At 51.2% G+C, this 20,067-nt stretch overlaps 7 protein-coding genes across 7 annotated transcripts; 3 read left to right on the top strand and 4 right to left on the bottom strand.

Moving 5' to 3' along the window:
- Positions 1-113: 113 nt before the first annotated feature.
- On the bottom strand, positions 114-2,202 carry AA0111_g10004 (hypothetical protein; the record flags this gene model as incomplete). Its single annotated transcript, XM_028643706.1, has 2 exons — positions 114-1,977; positions 2,036-2,202. The coding sequence occupies 2 exons, from the start codon at positions 2,200-2,202 to the stop codon at positions 114-116; spliced, it is 2,031 nt and encodes a 676-aa protein (XP_028502390.1).
- Positions 2,203-2,540: 338 nt separating this feature from the next.
- Positions 2,541-3,353, top strand: AA0111_g10003 (hypothetical protein; the record flags this gene model as incomplete). Its single annotated transcript, XM_028643705.1, has 3 exons — positions 2,541-2,625; positions 2,702-2,818; positions 2,866-3,353. 3 exons carry the CDS (start codon positions 2,541-2,543, stop codon positions 3,351-3,353), a joined length of 690 nt encoding a protein of 229 aa, XP_028502386.1.
- A 254-nt stretch (positions 3,354-3,607) lies between these two features.
- AA0111_g10002 (hypothetical protein) lies at positions 3,608-4,882 on the top strand (the record flags this gene model as incomplete). Its single annotated transcript, XM_028643704.1, has 1 exon — positions 3,608-4,882. The coding sequence occupies one exon, from the start codon at positions 3,608-3,610 to the stop codon at positions 4,880-4,882; it is 1,275 nt and encodes a 424-aa protein (XP_028502385.1).
- A 943-nt stretch (positions 4,883-5,825) lies between these two features.
- On the top strand, positions 5,826-6,803 carry AA0111_g10001 (hypothetical protein; the record flags this gene model as incomplete). Its single annotated transcript, XM_028643703.1, has 2 exons — positions 5,826-5,988; positions 6,052-6,803. The coding sequence occupies 2 exons, from the start codon at positions 5,826-5,828 to the stop codon at positions 6,801-6,803; spliced, it is 915 nt and encodes a 304-aa protein (XP_028502441.1).
- Positions 6,804-7,179: 376 nt separating this feature from the next.
- AA0111_g10000 (hypothetical protein) lies at positions 7,180-8,163 on the bottom strand (the record flags this gene model as incomplete). The annotated part of the gene is made up of 1 exon (XM_028643702.1): positions 7,180-8,163. The coding sequence occupies one exon, from the start codon at positions 8,161-8,163 to the stop codon at positions 7,180-7,182; it is 984 nt and encodes a 327-aa protein (XP_028502387.1).
- Positions 8,164-9,527: 1,364 nt separating this feature from the next.
- AA0111_g9999 (hypothetical protein) lies at positions 9,528-9,881 on the bottom strand (the record flags this gene model as incomplete). Its single annotated transcript, XM_028656620.1, has 1 exon — positions 9,528-9,881. The coding sequence occupies one exon, from the start codon at positions 9,879-9,881 to the stop codon at positions 9,528-9,530; it is 354 nt and encodes a 117-aa protein (XP_028502422.1).
- Positions 9,882-18,263: 8,382 nt separating this feature from the next.
- AA0111_g9998 (hypothetical protein) lies at positions 18,264-20,000 on the bottom strand (the record flags this gene model as incomplete). The annotated part of the gene is made up of 1 exon (XM_028656619.1): positions 18,264-20,000. The coding sequence occupies one exon, from the start codon at positions 19,998-20,000 to the stop codon at positions 18,264-18,266; it is 1,737 nt and encodes a 578-aa protein (XP_028502423.1).
- Positions 20,001-20,067: the final 67 nt, after the last annotated feature.

Below are 20,067 nucleotides of genomic sequence, written 5' to 3'. Positions count from 1 at the left end.
ATGCAACACCTCGAAAATATCTCTCTCCCACCGGACAAATGAAAACCCCTCTAACCACTACTTTTGTCCTCTGCCATCCAAACAAACGAAAAAACCCGTCCAATAGTCTTTCTCTATTCAGCCCTCCGCCCAAAAGGCCTAGGCCCCCCCAACCTCGGTCCAACAATCTGCCTCTTCCCTGCGCCAATACCTCCAAGCCTGTTCTGATTGTCACCACCCATGTACCCATACTGATTCACATCCCAACTTTGGCCTCCTCCTGTGCCCGCGTTGGGATCCTTGGCCGCCTCCTGCAGCGCGCGTTGACTCTCCTCCCATTCCTTTTGTCTCTCCCTCTCGCGCTCCATCTCACGCTCGAGGAGAGATTTACTCGCCCATCCCGCGTTCTTAGTCTTCTGCTGCGCGGCGGCGCGACGTGCGTCTTCGCCACGTTGCTCGGAGGTCGAAGTTAGTTCGGGGGGAATGTACGTCTGCGGCTTAGGTGCTGTAGGAGGAGGGTTTGATGCAAGATAGCGGTCCGTTCGGCTTTGCTTCTGCTGTGTGTATGCGGCTGGATCGGGAAGCGGACGTGTCGTTGTTGGCTCTGGAAGTGGGCGGGTGGGAAGGGATGGTGGTGTGGGTTCGGGCAGGGGGCGCGCGGGTTGTCGTTGTGTCTGATCCCATTGTTTGCGTAGATACTCACGGTCGTCTGCTTGCGCCCAGGATACGTTGCTATCTTGCGGACTCGGAGCGCGCGGTGGAGGTTGTGGACGGGCTCGACTCTTGGACCGCTCGCGCGTACGGCTCTTACTTCTCGATCGCACTTTCTTGTCTTGGAGACGTCCTTCGCGCTCGGCTTGGTATTGCCGCTCGCGCTCTTTGGCTTCTTCGAGCTGGCGCTCCAACTCTCGTATGCGTTCGCGCTCGGCATTGGGCTCTTCGCTGCTTCCCCGCCGACTGCGCGGTGACCTGACTTGTTCGGCTTGGTACTGGCTAAGGTATTGTCCCTTGAGTCTGGCGTCGCTCCCAGCACGCTTCCGTCGCGTCTCAGCCTCTATCCGCTCTTGTTGTTCTCGTTCTTCTCGCTGCCGGAGTTCTTCATCTAACTTCCATTGGCGCTCCTGCTCTTCCCACTCGCGCTTCTGCTGGTCGAGGCGCGCTTGCTTGGCCTCTTGCTGCTTGCGGGTCTCCTCTTCCCACTTCTGCTCTTCCTCGAGGCGTATGCGTTCTTCTTCAGCCTCGCGCTCGATGCGGCGTTTGTTTTCGGCCTCCTCGGCTAGTAATCGTAGCCTCTCTTCCTCGGCCGCCTTCTCACGTCGCAGGCGCTCCTTCTCAGCCATGTTCGGCACGTGCGGACCTGCGCTCGTGATCTGCCGGCGTGCGCCGAATGCGATGCCCTGGTTACCCTGACTCGCGCCACCCATGTAGCCGTACTGGTGGATGTTCCATGCCGGTGCTGTGCTCCCTTCGTCAACCTTCTTGCTCCAGCTACTGACTCCGCCCGGAGGTGACTTGGGGAGACCGTTAGAAGTGTAGGATGTGTCTGAGCCCCCGGTACGCGCCGCACTCAGTGTCCTCTCAGCAGGCGGCCGCGCCAGGGGATTGAATGTGCTAGAGCCGCTGGTATTGCTGGCTGTGCTGGGCCCCCGGCTACGTGTATAGCCGGGAGACGGCGGTGGCATGCCAGGACTTGTCATGCCTCCTCCAGTCGCTGAAGGGCTCAATGCACCAGCTCCGCCGCGCTTAGGGCCGATGGTGGTAGGAAAGTTGGAGGGGTTTCTTGCATTGGCGACGCGGCTGAAGGCGCTGAGACATTGCAGCACCTGGGCTGGGTCTTTTGACTCGTATAGGTCGACAGTGAGGAAGCGGTCGTGTGCGGGCATATTCAGCGGCGGCTGTTCGCAGGCTCGGAGGAAGTGGGAGATGTTCTCCATCTGTATAAAAGGCATGGCCGACTTTTTGAACCTTACGGGAGTGGGTATGGCGAGATTGACGAGTCTGTAATGGTTAGCTGGACTGGCCCGGCTGCCTGGTCACCCGCCGGGTATCACTGTACCTGCATAATACGGTCCCGTCCTTGAGCGCATCCAGCAGATCTCCCGCCGGTAGTCGCTCTCCCAGTGTGCCTTCTATCCAGCTGCGGACCTCGTTGGCGGCCTGGGGGGTATATCTGTCCATGCGTAGCTTTCGCATGTCCTGATCTAGAGACGTTACAGACGCCATGGCAGGCGGTTTGGGCGCAAATCAGGTTTGTTTGGGTTGGGCACGAGGGTGGGTGTCGTTGTTACTGTGGATGGAAGGTGCACGAGTTGCAGTAGGATGTGATATGATAATGTATATATCGCTATGTAACAATCTCGACTGCTATGTGTTGTTGTGTTGTCGAGGCATGTGTGTGTGTGTGTGTGGAGAAGACTTGTGGTGGTGGGGGAATGCTTGCTGGCTTGCACATGTGCTTACGCACCAGCCACCCGCGGCCAACGTCACCGCTGCGCGTCAGAGTCGCCTCCAAGCAAAAGTCTCTCTTCTGGAAATTATCCTGTGGCAACACGAGACTCAGCATGGCGGGCGCAGTAGGCCCAATTCGAAAAGCATGGTACCAATGGAAGATGAAGCGCTTCCCATGGCGCAAGAAGTGGCTTGTGGGTGAGTGCCGGCCTCGACACAGGCTCGACATAGGTCTCTGGCGTATCCTTGCTTCACGCCTCTAACAACATCACAGGCTTCGATCTCCAGGGCAACACCTTCTGGGAGTTCAAGGACGCACTGCACGCACTGCGCAACCGGCGAATAGCAAAATACAGCCGTAGCACACATTATGGCGACGTGCAGATATCGCGTTTGTGCCTTCCATATGTCGTCGTGCATGGAAACTGACTGTGGCAGCGTCATGGATGCAATGGCTGCGGCACACGCGCTACGAACCGCCCACTGTCGCCGAACAACACCAGGACATGATGAGGATAGAGCGCATGAAGCAGCTTGCCGCGCAGGCGGATGCGAGATGGGCAGAAAAGCCGTCAGCGCTGGATGCGCCGGATAAGCAACAACCTGTGCAGATGCTGCAGTCGAGAGACCCGGACAGCGGCGTCACGCAGATGAATGCCGACCAAGAGATAAGGGACAGCATAGAACCGCCTCGCCCACTCGTCCAGGAAGCTGCAAGACCAGCGCCAGTAGAGCCCGAGCAACCTGCAGAGCCTCAGCAGATGCCACGCGACCCACCAGCACCGGCCGCCCAAGACGACGCGTCTGCCTTTACAGCGAAGAAGAGAATGAAGAAGGAGCCCAAGGACTCGCCATGGAAGCAGGCGGCTCAGAGTCAAGAGTGGCAACCCCAAGGTTGGAGCCCTGCGCCAGCCAAACGACGTTGACGATGATGAAGAAATAGTGACTGTACGAATACTTGTTTCAATACTGGCAAACATCAGCAAACCATATGTGTATATTCAAGTCTGACCAACAGCGTGTGGTTCACCGTCAGCATCGTGATTGCAGTACCTTGGTTGCGAAGAACGACTAACGATCATGGCGCGCACAATGTCGGACATGCTGTGCTCGCTTGTGCTTTGTCACACCCCTTTGCAAAGCTTATTCAGAGTTGACTTCAGGTCCATTATTCCAAATTATGGTATTCCTTTCGCAGCATGAAGACGACATGTACCACCCCAACGCTCACAACGAACTGGTTCCCTCATCGATTTCTAACTCCATGGCACTTATTCCATCAGCCCAGATGACTTTTCAGCTGGTTGCCGCACACCTACCCATAGAACTCCTCCTCATGGTACTGAAGGAATGGATTGGTGCGCAGCGTGTCGTGGTAGGCAATATTGGTAGTTTGGATTATACCTTGTCCTACAGCAACCCCGACAACCCTAGCCTCCTTTTCATCATCCCCAAACCCCTTCTCAGAGATTATATCCGCCAAAGAATTCATGCCTGGACGACAGACACCAAGGAATTTGACGACCCACCAACCTTCTACCTAAGCCATCTCCTGACATCCTTGAAAATGCCAGACAACCGTCTAGCCTCCTACGACCTATTCTGCCATTCTCTAAGCCTCATATCACAGGATCCTAACCTCACACTCACAACGACCTTCCCCATCAACAACATTGACAAGCTCCGAAACATACTTTTCCCTTGCCTACCCCCTGCTCACGGCTTCGAGAAGATAAAACTAGACTCCACAGCTGAACAGTCCTTTGCGCTCTTCGACGTGCAAGTACCGCCATTCCACTACCGCGACGACACCGTTACGGGCGACAACCTCTACCGCGACGACCACTGCCACTCCGCCGGCCTCTTCCTCGCGCACACACACGCCCTCGAGCTGCATTTCGGTTCAGCCTACAAGTCCAGCAGCCCCTGGTACAACGTCACGGAACCCGCATGGTGCGCCCCAAATCCAGCTTGGTCCTACGTCGAGGCTAGACTCCGCCCGAATGTCTGCGATAGCGGCATGGTTGTCGACTGGATACTCGAGTATGCGTGGTATGCTGGGTACCTTCAACGTATACGGGATATTAAGTTGAGCGGGGATGTGCAGGGATGGGTCAAGGAGAAGTGGTATGATATCTTTCGACGGCACGCTGGTTACGTTGAAGCGCATCCGGGAGAGCATGTTGGTATCTTCGCTGTACATGAGCCTGATCCTATAGAGTTGGAGATGATTGGTATGACTGATGATGGCGAGGAGGATGAGGAGGACGAGGCGTGGATGCCGAGAAATCACTATCCGCCGTCATGTACATGTGAGATTGGTTGCTGGCGTCTACAAAATGGCAAAATCGAGGAAGAGATAAATGCGAAAACTTGGGATGACTTTGAGCAGTATGGGACAGAGGTGGTGGGCGATTGGATGGTTGGTGTTGAGCTAGGACCTGTTGTGGACTAAGGAGCTCTTTCTTGTTGAGTTGTAGGCAGAGCTGTTCTATTCTTATCCCATCACATGTAATCTCCATGCTACACCACCAAGTGACGTCCCCAAATCGTTGGATGGGCTACTAAACTCATGTCAGAGATATCCAGACGAACCTGCAAGTCTGCCACGCCTCCAGTACTCACTTGCATCCACCCAAAGTAACACTCTTTAACAACAATAGTCATGAGGGGCACAAAGGAAGTCGTTCTAGTGTCTAGTGTCTAGTGTAACACACAAGCCCGGAGGTAGCCAGTCCAGCGAGCTGCAGACGGAAAATACCATATTTAGTAACTTTTACACTGGCCATCGATTGCATATCACCGAATGCAGCGTAACCAGTGTACCAGGCTTCATCCTCGGAACCACTTCCGACCATGACGTCACAGCTTCAGTCCACCAACCCGCCAACACTTCTCACAATCTAGACAACACTACGATCACAACTACCACCATCGAAGACATAGCAAGGCGCATCTCTCTACGCCGGATTTCCCCAGCTTTTGACAAATACCGGCAGAAATACTGCCCCTGCCGAGTTGTGCGTCAATGATCGTCCCGCGTGGGTCTAGAGGCTGTCGATCTGGTGTCATTCGTTCAAGTAGTGGCTGATCATCATGAGTCGCAGCCTCTTCCGTCGTTGGACCACGTCGACTACGCAGGACTATGTTGTGACTACGCGAGCAACGTGACGCTATGAAAAAGGCTCCGAGGCATCTTTCTCCAGAACTAGGGGAGGAGAGAGGGGTCAGCGAGTTTCGGGCGATGGTTATTGGATCATTGGTGCCAAAACCTTGGAATGTTTTAAGGACAGGATGGTTGCACCCTTTGGTGGTGGGTTGTGGACTTGCATCTCGGTTTCCCGCTCAAGACATTGTTGTTATCTGAGTGAAAGGAAAATATACGCTCGTTCTTCAAAATGCGTTCTACATTCGCCATCTCACTGCTTGCTGGAGTTGTTGTATCAGCAAAAGGCCTTCTAGATCTTTCACTCGACATCGCCGGTTTACTTTCTTCGCTCGGCCCAGCACCTCCAACGGACCCTCGGTGGACAGACTGGCATCCAGCAGGAAGCAGCGATGGTATATGCACCCCTGCTATCCACATCCTCCACCCAAGTCACTAATCATCCTGACCCCCAACAGTACGCTCCCCCTGCCCAGCCCTAAACAGCCTCGCAAACCACGGCTTCATCCACCGCGACGGCCGCAACATGACCATTCCACACCTGATCTCCGGTCTCGCTGCAGGCCTCAACATCGGCGCCGACTTCACCACTGCCATCAGCGGCGCCGGTCTGCTCTCCTCTCCCAATCCGCTCGGCGGCTCCTTCGACCTCGATGACTTGAGCCAGCATAACTTCCCCATTGAGCACGACGCCAGTATGTCGCGTCAAGACGCCGCATTGGGTAACCCACAGCCATTTTACAACCCAAACTGGCAGCAGTACATTTCCTTTTTTGCTGGCAAGGACCAGACAGATTTGCCTACGGCCGCCAAGGCAAAGTACACCAGGACGCAGGATAGTCAGAAGCGGAATCCAGAATTTGTGTATGGGTTGCGAGAGGCGGTGTTTAGTTATGGCGAGAATGCGCTTTATCTGCAGACTATGGGGTCTGATCCGTTGTCGGGAAAAGCCAAGGTAGAGTATGTGAGGAGCTTGTTTGAGAAGGAGAAGTTGCCGTTTGAGCTTGGGTGGAGGCCGAGTGTTCTGCCTATTACGCTGCCTAGTTTGGGTGCCATGATTGTGGAGTTGCAGGCGAGCAGCCCGGAGCCTCTGCCCGAGGGAGTGAAGATTGTGGCGGACTCGTACAAGGATGTGTTTATTGCTGTGGCTGGTGGGTCGAATATTCTGGGAAATCTTACTGCGGGGATTAGTGAAGCGTTGGGTTTGTGAGAGTGTACGGGGCAAGGCATTGGCTTGTGTTGACAGTATGCAGAGGGCGAGATATCGAATTTCCATCGTTATTATCACCCTATTTCTGTTCTAGTATGGCCATCGCCATGTTCAAACTTCGTCTCTGTTCCTCAAGACCATTACCAACTATTCTGCGACTCTACATAGACGCGTACGCCATAAGTTCCAAACACCAAGCCGTGATCTTTCCCTTGTAACTTTGTATCCACAGCCCTGATTGCATCACTCTCAAACTACTCTTGCATCTTCTCTCACCCCTTCTCGCGCACACTCGTTTCTTCACGGTCCAGCACACAACCCTCAAACGACTCTTGAAAACATTCTTTTGTCAAGGCCATGGTGTTCGACCCGAATGTCACAATCTCCAGTCACTCAAAATGTCTGCCCCGTTGCAGAAAAGCTGTATTGGACGCAGATATGGTGTCGGAGGTGATCGAGAAGGCGCCTCATTGGATGCGTGTCCCGGAAGCTGTACGTACTGCTCCGAATAAAGTCCTCCATACAGAGGATACAGCTCAGGGATACAAAACTCAAGAACTTGTTGCTCCTGGTGCCACGGCAGTGCTTGAGTTTGGGGCAGTCTCCGGTAGCGCGGTGCGTAATGGTCCTCCATGTACTGACGTTGGTAGTCATGAGCGGAGATCTGCCAAGTATTCTGCTGGTTCTGCTGGTACTGGCAGATATCTTGTTGTGTCCAGATTACGCCAGACGTTTCATATCTGGCAGTAGTTGTTGGTTCATCGACGGTAGAAGGTCTGACTAGTTCTTCGAGATCAGTAGCTATGTTATGATTGCGCTGCGGCTTCGGTTCGTAGAGGGGTAGATCAGCATCATAAGAATTGTAGTATACCCCAGCATTCAGGAAATCTGTATGCGTGCCAACCGGACCGACTTCAACGGGTGTACAGAGCTTTGTATCCTGCCTTGAAGATCTACCTTCTGCGAAGTCAGGCCACAGCTCGGTTTGCGTCACGGATTCCTCCTGTGACATGTGCGATGGACAGTCGCTGAACGTCTCGAAAAGCAAACAGCTGATATATTGTTCGATGCTCGACCCAGCATTGGGAAAATAGCGGGCGCGAGAACCAGGATGCTGCCGCCAGAACTTTCCCGTCTTGGACGCCTTTTCTCTCAAGTCCCACTTTTCTCTTCGTTTCAGGTTCTCGAAGTACCTTTCGACGTCCTTTTTCGGCAATTTGGTAAGCATCTCTAAGAAACCCTCATGGTCGTAGGCCGCATGAAAGTCTTCCTGGCTAAAGTAGTCTGGTGGTTCTGGGTAATGCTCCTCGAACGGCGTTGAGAGCTCACCCTGTGATACGCGAGCGTCGATTTTGTTCATGATACCTTTTATCGCGGTTCTTTGAGAGGCATGATAATTCTGTAAACGTATGGCATCCTGATCGGTATCAGGATCAGTTGCATCGCCTCCGATGAGCCCAGATCCTGATAGGGGACCGCGAAGGTGGAAATTTGACAACACGGATGTCATATAAGGCATATGTAAACCGAAGTAGGTCATTTCCTCGAGAGTGTGAGTGAGGTAGGCGTGCGGGTAGCAGAGGTAAAATTCAGCTTGGGAAATGTAGTCAGGATGTAAAGTCGTGAGGACCTTGAGCCGGAACCGTCAGATGCGGGATGGGAATTCCAATAGATATTCAATTTCACCACCGGAGATGGAAATCGTTTTATACATATGGTGCGTACAGAGAATAACCCGTTTCTCTTCCCACAGTTCAGTTGCAATCCATGAACCAATGAAGGATAATCTTTTAAACCTCTTTTATTAAGCGAGGAATCTACCATAGAGCAATTGTGCTGTGAACCGGGGCTGGTACCCATAGTGGGCAGGCAGCTGAACCATAAACTTGTGAACGTCACGTGAATGTGAGAAACGTAACGTGGTATAGTTGGGTGAGGCTAGAAACTGTGGAGCTGACGACGAATGATACTTCTACGTTTGGATATCTCATGTATGAAGATGAAATGGTTCGGTTGTGCGACTCGACAACGATGCGATACTTTCAAATGCGGGGATGAAACCTGGGAGGAATTCGAGAATTTCACGTGGTGGTAAATAGCTTTACGATTCACGGGAGACATTAAGGGAACTGTTAGTCTCATGAACATGAAGCGAGTCTTACGTACTACGCAAGTGTTCCCACAACCAGCGACGAGAAACATCCAACCCAGCTTCACACAGTCTGACTACAGAGTCCGGTCTCGCTTCGCCAGGTGCGTGATCTATCTTCAATCGCTACCTGTCCTTCTTTTATTTTCAGGGAGTCAGCCAAGGCATGCTGACATGGAAGGCTGGATAACGCGTTTCTCGTACGTCATCTCGTCATTTACAAAGAGGACCATAAAATTGATGTCTCATACATAAACTGCCGGTATAAGCCTACACCGTATCCTGTTGATCCGGTCTTGCACATACGAAGCCGTGTGTTTCTTCATCTCCACTATTCCATTTTTGAGATGAACCTGTGTGCTGCTTTCATCGCACTCCGCAACGGCTGCTCGCAGTTCTGGGTATCCGATCGCTTTCCAGACACCTCTCGAGAAGTCTGGGCAGCCCAGCATGCTCTGTTCCAGTCCGTAAAGTTCGCGTATTTCTTCGATAAGACCTTCCTCCACCATCTGATCTACCCGTTTGTCCAGCCGAGGTTTCAAAAGTGACATGTCAGAATCGAGAAAGATGACCGATCAATCGCTGCGTTGGATGAAAGGGTGCGAGAGGAGGGGCTTAGTTAACGAGATGGATCCACCGACCAGCAGAGGGTTCTTGCCGCCATCCTGGATTTGCTGGATTCTTGAGATAGCAAGGCCGACAAAGGCAGATAGTTCTTGGTCGGGCTGCAGATAGTCTATCAGATGGTGCTTGACACCATCCATTTCCTGGATAGTAGGCTTTGCGGTTATAATACCTCCATGTCGGTATGTTTGCAGACTGTCCACGGAGATGACCTCGCCGTTCACGGCTTTGGCGAGTGCAGTTCCAAGCTTCGTCTTTCCAACGCCTGAGGGACCGACAATCGCAATGATGGGTCTGCCTGCCATTGTATAGATAGTTTATATGAAGAAAGATTGGTTAAGATGTGTGTGATGTGGTAGATGTTGTTAAGGAGAGAGAGTTTGACGGTTATGAAGTAATTAAGATGATGAAGCGCGATAAGGGAGTTTCTTAAATAGAGGAGCTGTTACTCATGGAGTGCAGACAAGGTGGCTCGAGGTGATGTCACAGATCGGGCCAGGAATATGCATGCACAAACGATTCTAGACTCATGTTACGTAGCATATGTCTTATGGATCACTTTCAAGATAAAGTTAACTCAGGTAGCAAGGTGTTGATGCTGAGGCAGGGCAACATAACGCCGTTAAGTACCTCAATATGATGATCTGACTGCTGTTTCATTTCCCAAATACCCTATGTTGTCTATATGTAGCTGCATTCATCAAAAGACTATCGCTGAAGCCGCTTACCTGGATGCTATGCTTGAGGTATTGTCGTGGATCTCCCTTGCCAGGCGAATCCTTCTCAGGATAGAGTCAACTCTCTTGTCGCCCCGTGAAGATGTGATACTAAAACTTAGCATTGTTTCGTCTTGCGCAAAGCAAATACTACGTCACCTACAGAGCTCAGGGTGAGATCTGTTTAAGGCAGATCCCAGCAATACCTGAGTACTGTTGTTTCATGCCTAACTCCAAGAGGCAAAAGAAGCTTGAAGAAGAGACCGATTAGCATCTCGCTTTGATTACGGCTAGGCCAGTGGGCCGAGAGGTACTACAGGAATGCGATGACCTCCTACTTGGAGACTGAGATACACAGTAGCGCTACCGAGATATCGGTGTTGCCGGGATATGGAAAGCTTTTAACAACCGAATAGCACGATCTGCCGTCAGAGAAGAACAATCCGGCGATCATGAAGCATTGCCCAAGCCCCCTGTTTCGGGCTTGCAACGTCTTGTTGGCAGCGGCGAGCGTTGATATAAACCGTTTACCCGTAAAGCCGAACCTTGTTCACAGCTTCAGGTTTATACTTGGCATGAATTGGCACGATGGTGCCAAGGCACATCATTTTCCTAGTACTGGAGTAGCTTATTGGCAGGGAAGCCTAACTTTAGCGAGGGGTAGCACAGAACCTAGGTCAAAAAGGGAAGATGTGTAAGACAGTACCTCATGGGGTGCAGTTTCACTAGTAGATCACCCTTGTTGTCCTTCAGCTTATGGAGAGAAATTGCTACGATAATGTGCTTAGTAAAACATGTATAAATAATGCAAGACGAACTCCAAAAGACGACATCATCACTCAACTATCTTACGGCTCGACCATCCTATCTCTTGTTCTGCTCAGGACTACCTCGGTACTCAAACAAGAATCAGTAAACCATGGGAGTGGCGCAAGTATACACAGAACCATCAAATGGCACGGGTTCAAAACCATTCACACTATGTGTGTTTTGTGGTATGTCCCTATAAGCACGTAGGAGTGAACGCATACTGATCGACGTCAGGATCGAGTGAAGGAAACGACCCCAGGTTCCGCGAGGCTGCGAGAGCGCTAGCGAACATGATGGCGAAGAGATCATGGTCACTAGTGTACGGGGGCGGGACCATGGGGCTGATGGGAGTACTTGCTGGAGAGGTAGTGGCCTTGCAGGGGCCTGATGCGGTGCATGGCACTATCCCACGGGCGCTTCTACAAGGCGGATCGGCGCCGGCGTTTGATCAATTTGGGCACACAACGGTGGTGGCTAGCATGCACGAATGGAAGCGGATGATGGCAGAGGAGGCAGGTGCCTTCGTGGCATTACCTGGTGGTTTCAGAATGCTTGAGGAGTTACTCGAGATGACGACATGGAGTCAGCTGGGTATTCATGCGAAACCGGTGGTTGTATTCAACGTATCCGGCTTTTTCGATGGTGTGTTCGAGTGGATGCAGACTGCAACCAGGTTCGGCTTCATCCCGGACGCCTGACTGGGGTTAATTGGACAGGCACGCACAGTCGAGGAGTTGGCGACGATTGTTACCACTCAAGAGGTTGCTCCGGGACGATACACGTTCCTGGACTGGTCGTCGGACCGTCACCACAGCAATGGCCTGGCGAAAGGGACCATTATAGATCCGGAGACTGTAAACGACGCCTAGCGTTGATATTGTAGTATCTAGAGGTCAAAAGACAGCCGACATTTCCGGATACACGAGCGTGCAACACCACTCGCTTTGATGGTTTCCATGCCGAGGGAAAAGGTGGGCTGCATTTGGTTGCAAGTTCAGTGGTCGCTTCACTCCGGGATTAGTGATGCAGTGTTCATCGACATAGGCTGTACCATGACGTAGTAGTATGTACGGGTAGGTTGAGCTTTCTGCTATGTTTCTCATCCTTGGACGTCGATCGAATCTCGAACCAGGCGTGCTGAGTGCAGATAACGAAACGAAGTAACTTTCCAGACTGCGAGAAGCGCTAGCCCCGTCATCAAAGTGGCGGCCCAATGTTAAGACAACGCAAGTGCGCTAATTTCATGTTGTAGAGTCCATCAATCATGTTACTGCCTCCTACTACACCACAAACGAGCGCAAAGCCGCCACGATATCCGTTCCGAGCTGTCTGGCCACAGTGACGTGCAACACAACCATCCATCTTCATTATCCCTCCCAGGACATCTGATGGGATCAAACACTCAAGAAGCTGACTTCAAGCCAGGGCTCGTTTCCGCACACGCCTGTGACGATTACTGACATATAGCCTCAGAGATCAAGTAAGAAAAATTTTCTCCCACAAGGGGTCTTTCCTCATTCCAATTTGGTAGTCCATAATGCCATGAACATATGCGTCTCCAAGTAGTTCAAAGGTTCGATGGTTGCTAAAGCATCGCGTCTCATTTTCCGTCTCGTGTCCCGTCGACACAAGTATCTCAAGCTCTTCACGGTGACAGACACTGGTTTTTGCTGCTCGCCGAAGGACCAGAGGCACTCTGCTTCCCAGAAAAACAAAGACCCAATCCCCATTGGTGAGCGAGCCGGGTCCAATCCCCATATAACCCTCAGAAGTAATGAAAAATTTCCTACCCTCACTCGCGCATTCGACAGCATAGTGAAAGGCGTTTTTGTCCTCATTCCGCTCGCCCATCTGGAAGGTTTCTCGCAGACCCCCACTCATGGTAGTGCGGTGCCAGATATCAAGCTCCGGATCGCACCAGTTCACATAGCTTGATTTTCCTGCAGATGTGGGTCTTTGAAAGGTTCTTCCTGCCTCGTCTTGCGGCGAGTAGAGTATATCGGCACAAAGCGTCCTCCAAAATGCGCCCAGTCGGCTCCCGCCTGATATGTAGTCCCCAGTTGTATGCACTCCGACTTGTCGTCTCCAATTGAATGTTGTAGCACGCATACGGCTAATTGGGCCTTCTAACGAATTCTCATCATGCCACTTGATTTGATCGATGCAAAACCCCTGAACCTCCAATATTGATCTGCTGTGTAACCGGACAAGACCTCGCGAGCGACCCGAGGCACCATAAAATCGAAGTCGAGACAGTCTTTCGGACTCATGAGGTTGTGGTGAGGCTTTCCAATCCGTAATCCAAGATGAGTATCTCTTTACGTCCTTAGTGGCTTGATGAGTCCCGGCGAGAACATCCAAACAGCCTGAACTTATGATTATATCCTTAGTAACTCGGAACCAGACTTCTCCTGGCTGGAGGCTATAATCGGGTCGTAATGGTCCATTCAGTCCCCAGTGGCGAACAAGGTTTAGTAGCGCGAATACTTTATCTCTCTCGTCTGATGCGTTTCTGGAGCGAAACTTGCGCAAAAGGCTAAGAAGCGGAATTGGCTGGCACTGTAGCCACTCCTGCCTCGTAGAATCAATGCTGGTAACGATGCGATAGAATTTCGCTAACGGGTCCCGAGTATGGTGAATCGTTGTAGAGTCGAGATTGTCAATAAGTTGACTCCGACTGTAGTTTTTGGCAGCATGCGAAAACATTGTCCAAGGCGCTGAGATGTTGCCGTAGCGGATTGTTGCCTTTTGCGCAACCACTGTTTCCTGTACCACCCAGGTTCTGTGCCACTAGATGTGGCGACAACCTGTTAGCGAAACTCATAGATTATCAGCGAAGAGTAAGATGCATAGAAATTGAGAGAAATACTCCTTACCCACGTTTCACTCATCAACGCCTTGAGTCCTGACACAGTGTCTGTTGCTAGAGATAGGTAATTAGGAAGTGTATGTTTCTTAGTGGCACGCCCCGCGATAAAAGGGAGATGGTACAGAAGGCACCATATACTTCTCTCTCACTGGTAGACGAAAACAAAGAGGTGTTTTCGAACGCCTGAGAATATGAATCTACCTTTGCTGAATCCCTATCATCATCGTACCACTCTATAACGCGAGCTCTTTTCGTGAGCTGCGCTGGTTGCTGACCCCGCCCCCGTCCTTCGAATCGGTCATACTTGCTGCCTTTTCCCAGCCAGATGATGACTTCGCGGCTCTTCTCATAAATTTCCCTCATCATGGCAACTTGTAATGATCGTTCCATGACATCTTGCTGATTTATGCACAGAAAGTCAACCCAGATAACGACCGGAATTTGGACATTCCGCAACTGCCTTAGAGCATCAAAAAGATTGGCGCTGATCTCTACATCCACACCATTGCATAATATCGTTGCATCAGGTTCGTTCTGGCCCAAACGCCACGCATATGAAAGGGCTTTGTAAGGCATTATTGTCCCCAATGAAGTTTCGAAGATGTCGCAAACTATTTCCCCGTCCCAATCTCCAGAAAGAATCTTCATCAGCCGTATGACCCCCGATTCAGGGAGAGTAGAATACAAGGTTTCATTGCGACAGCCCACGCTCTGTACCAGGCTCCGACCGATACCACAAGTGTCCATATTGCAGATGTCCTTTAGCTCGAATGATGGTTGGAATAAGAAGTACGCTGACAGATTAGGCTCTATCGGTTGCGACGTGCTTGAGAAGTACGAGGACGTGGTGGGTCGGACGAAGGGATCAACGGCGGGTTCGCGAAACTGTAGGGCGGTGCGACACTTTCTCTCTGAGGCATGGAGCGCTCGCGCTAGGTATAGCCATACATTTCACGATGTCTCGAAGTCGTATGACGGCTGCCTCGGAAGGTGATTGCGGTTTCGATGCGGAGTGTGTTCGTTGACAGGATCTATACACCAGGGCCTTTCGCCTCGCCCTGCCCCCGGTCCCAACCAGTCTTCGGGTGTCCTGGAGCACTCGGCATAAGCGCTGTACAGCCACATAGCCACATATTGAGCGTTAGTGCTTGTCGCAACAATGCGCAGCGAAGCCACGTTGGAGTTTTGAGGTGTGTTGAGGACGTCATACGGGCGAGCGCCAGCATCATTGATCATTGGAGGTTCAGTAATCCAAACACGTACCTTCCCAGCCTCCTATTTTATCATTCGAATCCATACCGATTATCGCGATCAGCGAAATCGCTGCCTTGCATCTTGCGGCATTGTGCTCACAGAGCGGCTGCGAATACATAAAAACCGCCATGCCGCAACGACTGCAACAATTAGATCACTTCCATTCCCCGTTGCGTAATTCCAGAAGTTTACTTGACGCATATCGTGGGCAAGGCTGCCATGAGTCGTGCAGTCTGCTTTCGCGGCTCGCCAGGTCTTCGTAATGGCTCAATGTGTTTGTTGTCGCGTTCTTCTGGCGGGACACACCCGCGCGAACTGCCATCGCGACACAGGACGACCAATCTCACAGCACTTGAGACACTCGCTATATGCTCGAGGCTGCGAGGCTCATAGATAACGTTGAATGCGCCTCGCTATCAGTGGCTATATCCTGTGCGTACCACTATAAGATAGCCCGTCAAATGACGCATGATATTACTTTCGGTGTTCTCAGCTCGCGTAAAGCGATTTGAAGGGGGCGAATGAAAAGCGCGTCTGCATGTCAGCTAGGTCAACCCATGCGTCAGGCTGTGCAGATAGCGACGCCACAGGAGCCTGATTGCAAACGGGCTTAGCCTGCAGCTTCCCGCATGGAGATTTGCCTATATAGCTCTTGTCCAACGTAAAGCGCTGCTGTACATGGCTTCTCTGCGATGAGAGTTGTCCGCCTTCCCGGTCCCAGAAGAGAATAACCCGTACGATGCCGGACAATAACAGCTCTTACGAAAGCCTTCCAAGCGGCTCACATCCTTCTGCACAGGCTGAGCCCGCCACGAGATTCCAGTCATACGCAGAGTATCTGGCGCGTCTGGATCGGTCACCTTTCCAGCCCCGCTACCGGGGTTCTGAGGAACAACTGTGGCTAGCAAGCTTCACCGAGGACGGTCGCTACATCAAACGGTACACTTGCATCCTTCGAGATGACATCGTGTCAAGGGGTCTGCCACCCGTAGACGTGGAAGGCATCAGGCCTGACACTACAGTCCTGTCCTCTTCAGACTTTAGAGCCTTATTGCAAAAAACAGACGAGAACGTGCCTTACATGATAGTCATAGCGGTGGGGCATTGTGCAGTACCTTCTCTTATGATAGAAGACATTCTCGGCCTTGGCCTAGATCTAGAGCTGGTGATTTTTCATTACGCAAAGAGTACCGCAGGGCCCACAGAACACATACGAAAGGACGAGTTCCCTCTACCGTGGTTCAGAGATGCGTCTGCTTTACGTATAGGCAGTAATGTTCTGTGCATCTTGGAGAAAACACTAGAGAGAAAATCCAAGACTGGTACACGCGAAGATACAACCTCTGAAATTTGAATCGCTAACCATGTGTACAGCGATCATATTTCTGAGAGACAACGGTCTGCCTGAACTGCTACCACGAAACACTCTCGGCTCCACGATGTTCTCATCCAAGAGACCGTCACAAATGCGGGAGAGACCCAATCAGAATTTTGATGACCGTCCTCGTTACTATCGCAAATCGCTCATTGAACGATTTATTACTGAAGCGACAGAGACGACAACCCAATTCGGACCCGGTAATTTTCTTTATGTCTGTCTAGCTGCTTTGCTAGAGCTTCATCTCTCTACTGCGCCCACTAGTGTTTTTCAATCCAGAATTTTGGATGAACACCAGGTTTTGATGCGTAGGTACTACAACAGTCGCTGAGCCATGACCAATGAACCCCTTCCTGTTAGTGATTATCCAGATATGGGGTGTAGCCGGTTAAGAATGGAGCTCGACTATCAGCGTCATACACTGCGATGGATGACTCGCTTCTTCAAGAGACACCTCGATTACAGGAACAAAGATCTTCAAGCAGCATTTAAAGAGATTAGGGAACGCTTCAAGCTTCGAGTACAAGATTTCGAACAGGTTGAATTACAGCTCAGAGATCAACTAGCGACTAAGGGTATAGATAAGAGTATTCGGACGGCAGAGATGAGCATCCGCGAGAGCAAAAGAGTCTTGCTATGTATGTTACCAGGACTACCTATCTTATTGTTTCTGCTGATTGGATCAAAGTAACAGCCTTAGCATTCATTTTCCTACCAATCTCGCTTGCTTCTTCGGTGTATGGAATGGTAAGACCACTTTGTCACCTTCTGGCATATATTCTAACCAGCCATACTTCCAGAACGTGCAGCAGATAAACGGTACCGGTCATTCGATCAGAGCCTTTGTAATCACAGCATTTGCAATGTGTGCATCTGCTGTAGTGCTATGGGCATTCGTCGCTGGCTTCCAATCTCGCAGAGTCCGGTTGATAAAAAGACTTGAATCGGATCACGGTGTAGATGTCATATGGAGATGGTACGATTGGTTAATGCTGTTTAGCTCATTCGATACATGGAAGTCGTTATTTTGGGACCTGGAAGGATCATGGTTCAGATTCAAAACACGACGCTACTTACGCCGGTGAATAAATATAGTATGCCTAGCTATGAATTAGGTTGCGTTTGCACAGACCTTAGCGTGGTATCACGGTTGTCAACTTTAATGCTTATTCTCTCCATGCTCCTATATACTTAGTGCTTCGGTCGCAATAGTATCTGCAATAGTGCGCGTTGTAACTATCTATCCGCCGTTGTAATGCAGCTGCAAGTCAAGGAGCATAGGAATGAATACGAGATAGATCATTGTATTTTAAGTACCGCAAGAGTGTACTTACTTAAGAAGCATTCCTCTTGCTAGTGCGTACAAAACAGATTACCAAGTCTGTGTGTGGAGAATGCTCGAAATGAGCATCCCGAGGAAGTATTCTGGAGGGCGCGTTCTGCAACGATAATTATGACAGTCAGTAATGAATATGAATGTTCCAATGAGCATGATGGTCAATATTGTAACCCCGACGCCAGCCTATTCGAGTCGGGCGAAGAGGCCACGAAATTGACCGGATAGCTGTGCCCTTCAAACGTCTGCAGGCAGTCGCCGCTGCTCGCATCCCAAATCTTGGCCGTGCTGTCCCTTGAAAAACACCTATCCTTATCTCACCCTTTAGTCGAAGTCAAGCGGTGCCCAGATCATGGCGTTGGTTTTCTCATCTTTATGCCACCAGTTCTGGTGCTCCTTGCACCAGGTCCAATACTGGTGACCGGGATCGTCCACGAAGTCGCGGAGAGCAGAAGTCTCATAGTTTGCAAGAATGGCCTCTTCCGAGTGTGCTGTATCCTTGCCAAGAGTTGGGAGTTCTTGGTCACCATACCCACTATCTTCTCGGCCGTCTGCGCTCAGGCGTGGATGCTCAAAGCCAGGAGTCACTGGTCCATTGTTCTGCAGCTCGGGCTTGCAAGATTCGTAGGCATTTGCTGGCAAGATTTGGTCCATTCGGAGCAGCGGAACCTCTTGCCAGGATTGCGACATGCTCGGTGAAGGATTGTAGTGGTTTGAGATCTCCGTGCCGGCCACTGGGTCGTTCTCTGATGGCTTAGAGAACACGCTCGTCTTATCAGATAGAGCGGTCGAACAGGTAACGTTGGAATCAGCCACGCATTGCTCTTCTGCTCCCGGGACGAACAGCATGTGTCCTATACATCCCCATGTCGGTGCAATATGAAACGGATGGGGTAGTGGTAGCTGCGGTGCTTGACATGCGTACCGAGGCGCCGAATACGAAGGGTGTTGGTATATCTCTGACGAGTCTGCTCTATCATGTTGGATATTGCAGAGACCTTGGATCCGGATATGTTGACAGCTGAGTCCACAATTTGCACCGATCTCGTCGCATTTGGTCGCGTTCCCTCCAAACATGTGCAGCTGATATTCCAGCATGTATTTCGGCTTGAACTCAGCCTTCAGATGTTCGACTTTCTGAACTTTTTGGGAAATTAATGCCTCGGCATTTTCAAAGAAGGTGCCGAGGTCGCAGACCACTACTTGGTGCGATGACAGCCCGACGGATTCCTTATGGATATACGAGCCGAGGAGTCGGACCACATGGCGATGGCTCATCTTCCTCAGAACCTCGAGCTCGAGCCCGAAACTCTCTCTTGATCTTTTGTATTCAACCGAATAAGGGGCGGGAACAAGCTTTTTGGCAAACCATTTGCTTCCCTGGAAATCGGACTCCCAAGTGGACTGGCCGCTTACAGTCTGCTCAGTAGTCGAAAGACCCAATGGATAGACGTAGCAGTGTTTCGCGTTCCGATACCAGTGAGCCATAGAGGTAACGGCCAGCGAGCTTCCAGCCTGGGTTTCTTTGTCGATGCAGCAAGTATCGATCTTTTGCCCGTTGGGTAATGCGGCAGTATATGACTGCGGCGGTTGCTGTAAGTCAACCCATAGCTGAGTCAGAAACTGACCCGTCACTGCCTCTCTTGTCTTTGGCCCGTTAGGTAATGCGGCAGCGGTCCGGAGAAGGCCCTCCATAAGGTATGTCTTGTCATCGGTATATCCACTTAGTACCTTCTCTTTCTGAAACTTTATCAAGCTCTGGACGCTCTCGATGCCAAGGTGAAGCATGTCTCGAAGGCCGGCCGTCTCTTTCGGTGCAATCTTGGAGCCATCACCAGTCTGGTCAAGAGGTGGAGCTGCACTTGAAGCTTGTTCTCCCCGGAAGCGAATCTCTTCGTAGCCAGACTTATCCTTACCAGTGCCAGTCATCAGGTCTTCGAAGGTGACCTCCTCGGTGTCCGCTCCCCATGTATGCGAAAGACTCGCATACGTAGGAATAGGCTCATCGCGAAACGGAATGAGACTGAGATCGCCGGTGTCACTGTATCGCAAAAGATGCATTGCTGTAGCCGGGTTGCGATGTAGAGCTTAATATCACTATGAAGATGTCAAGAAGAGGGTGCGGTTT

Source organism: Alternaria arborescens, assembly GCF_004154835.1.
Source record: "Alternaria arborescens strain FERA 675 chromosome Unknown contig_31, whole genome shotgun sequence".
Classification (NCBI taxonomy): Eukaryota; Fungi; Ascomycota; class Dothideomycetes; order Pleosporales; family Pleosporaceae; genus Alternaria; species Alternaria arborescens.
Note: the sequence above shows the minus strand (reverse complement) of the source record. Positions and strands in the feature narration are given on the sequence as shown.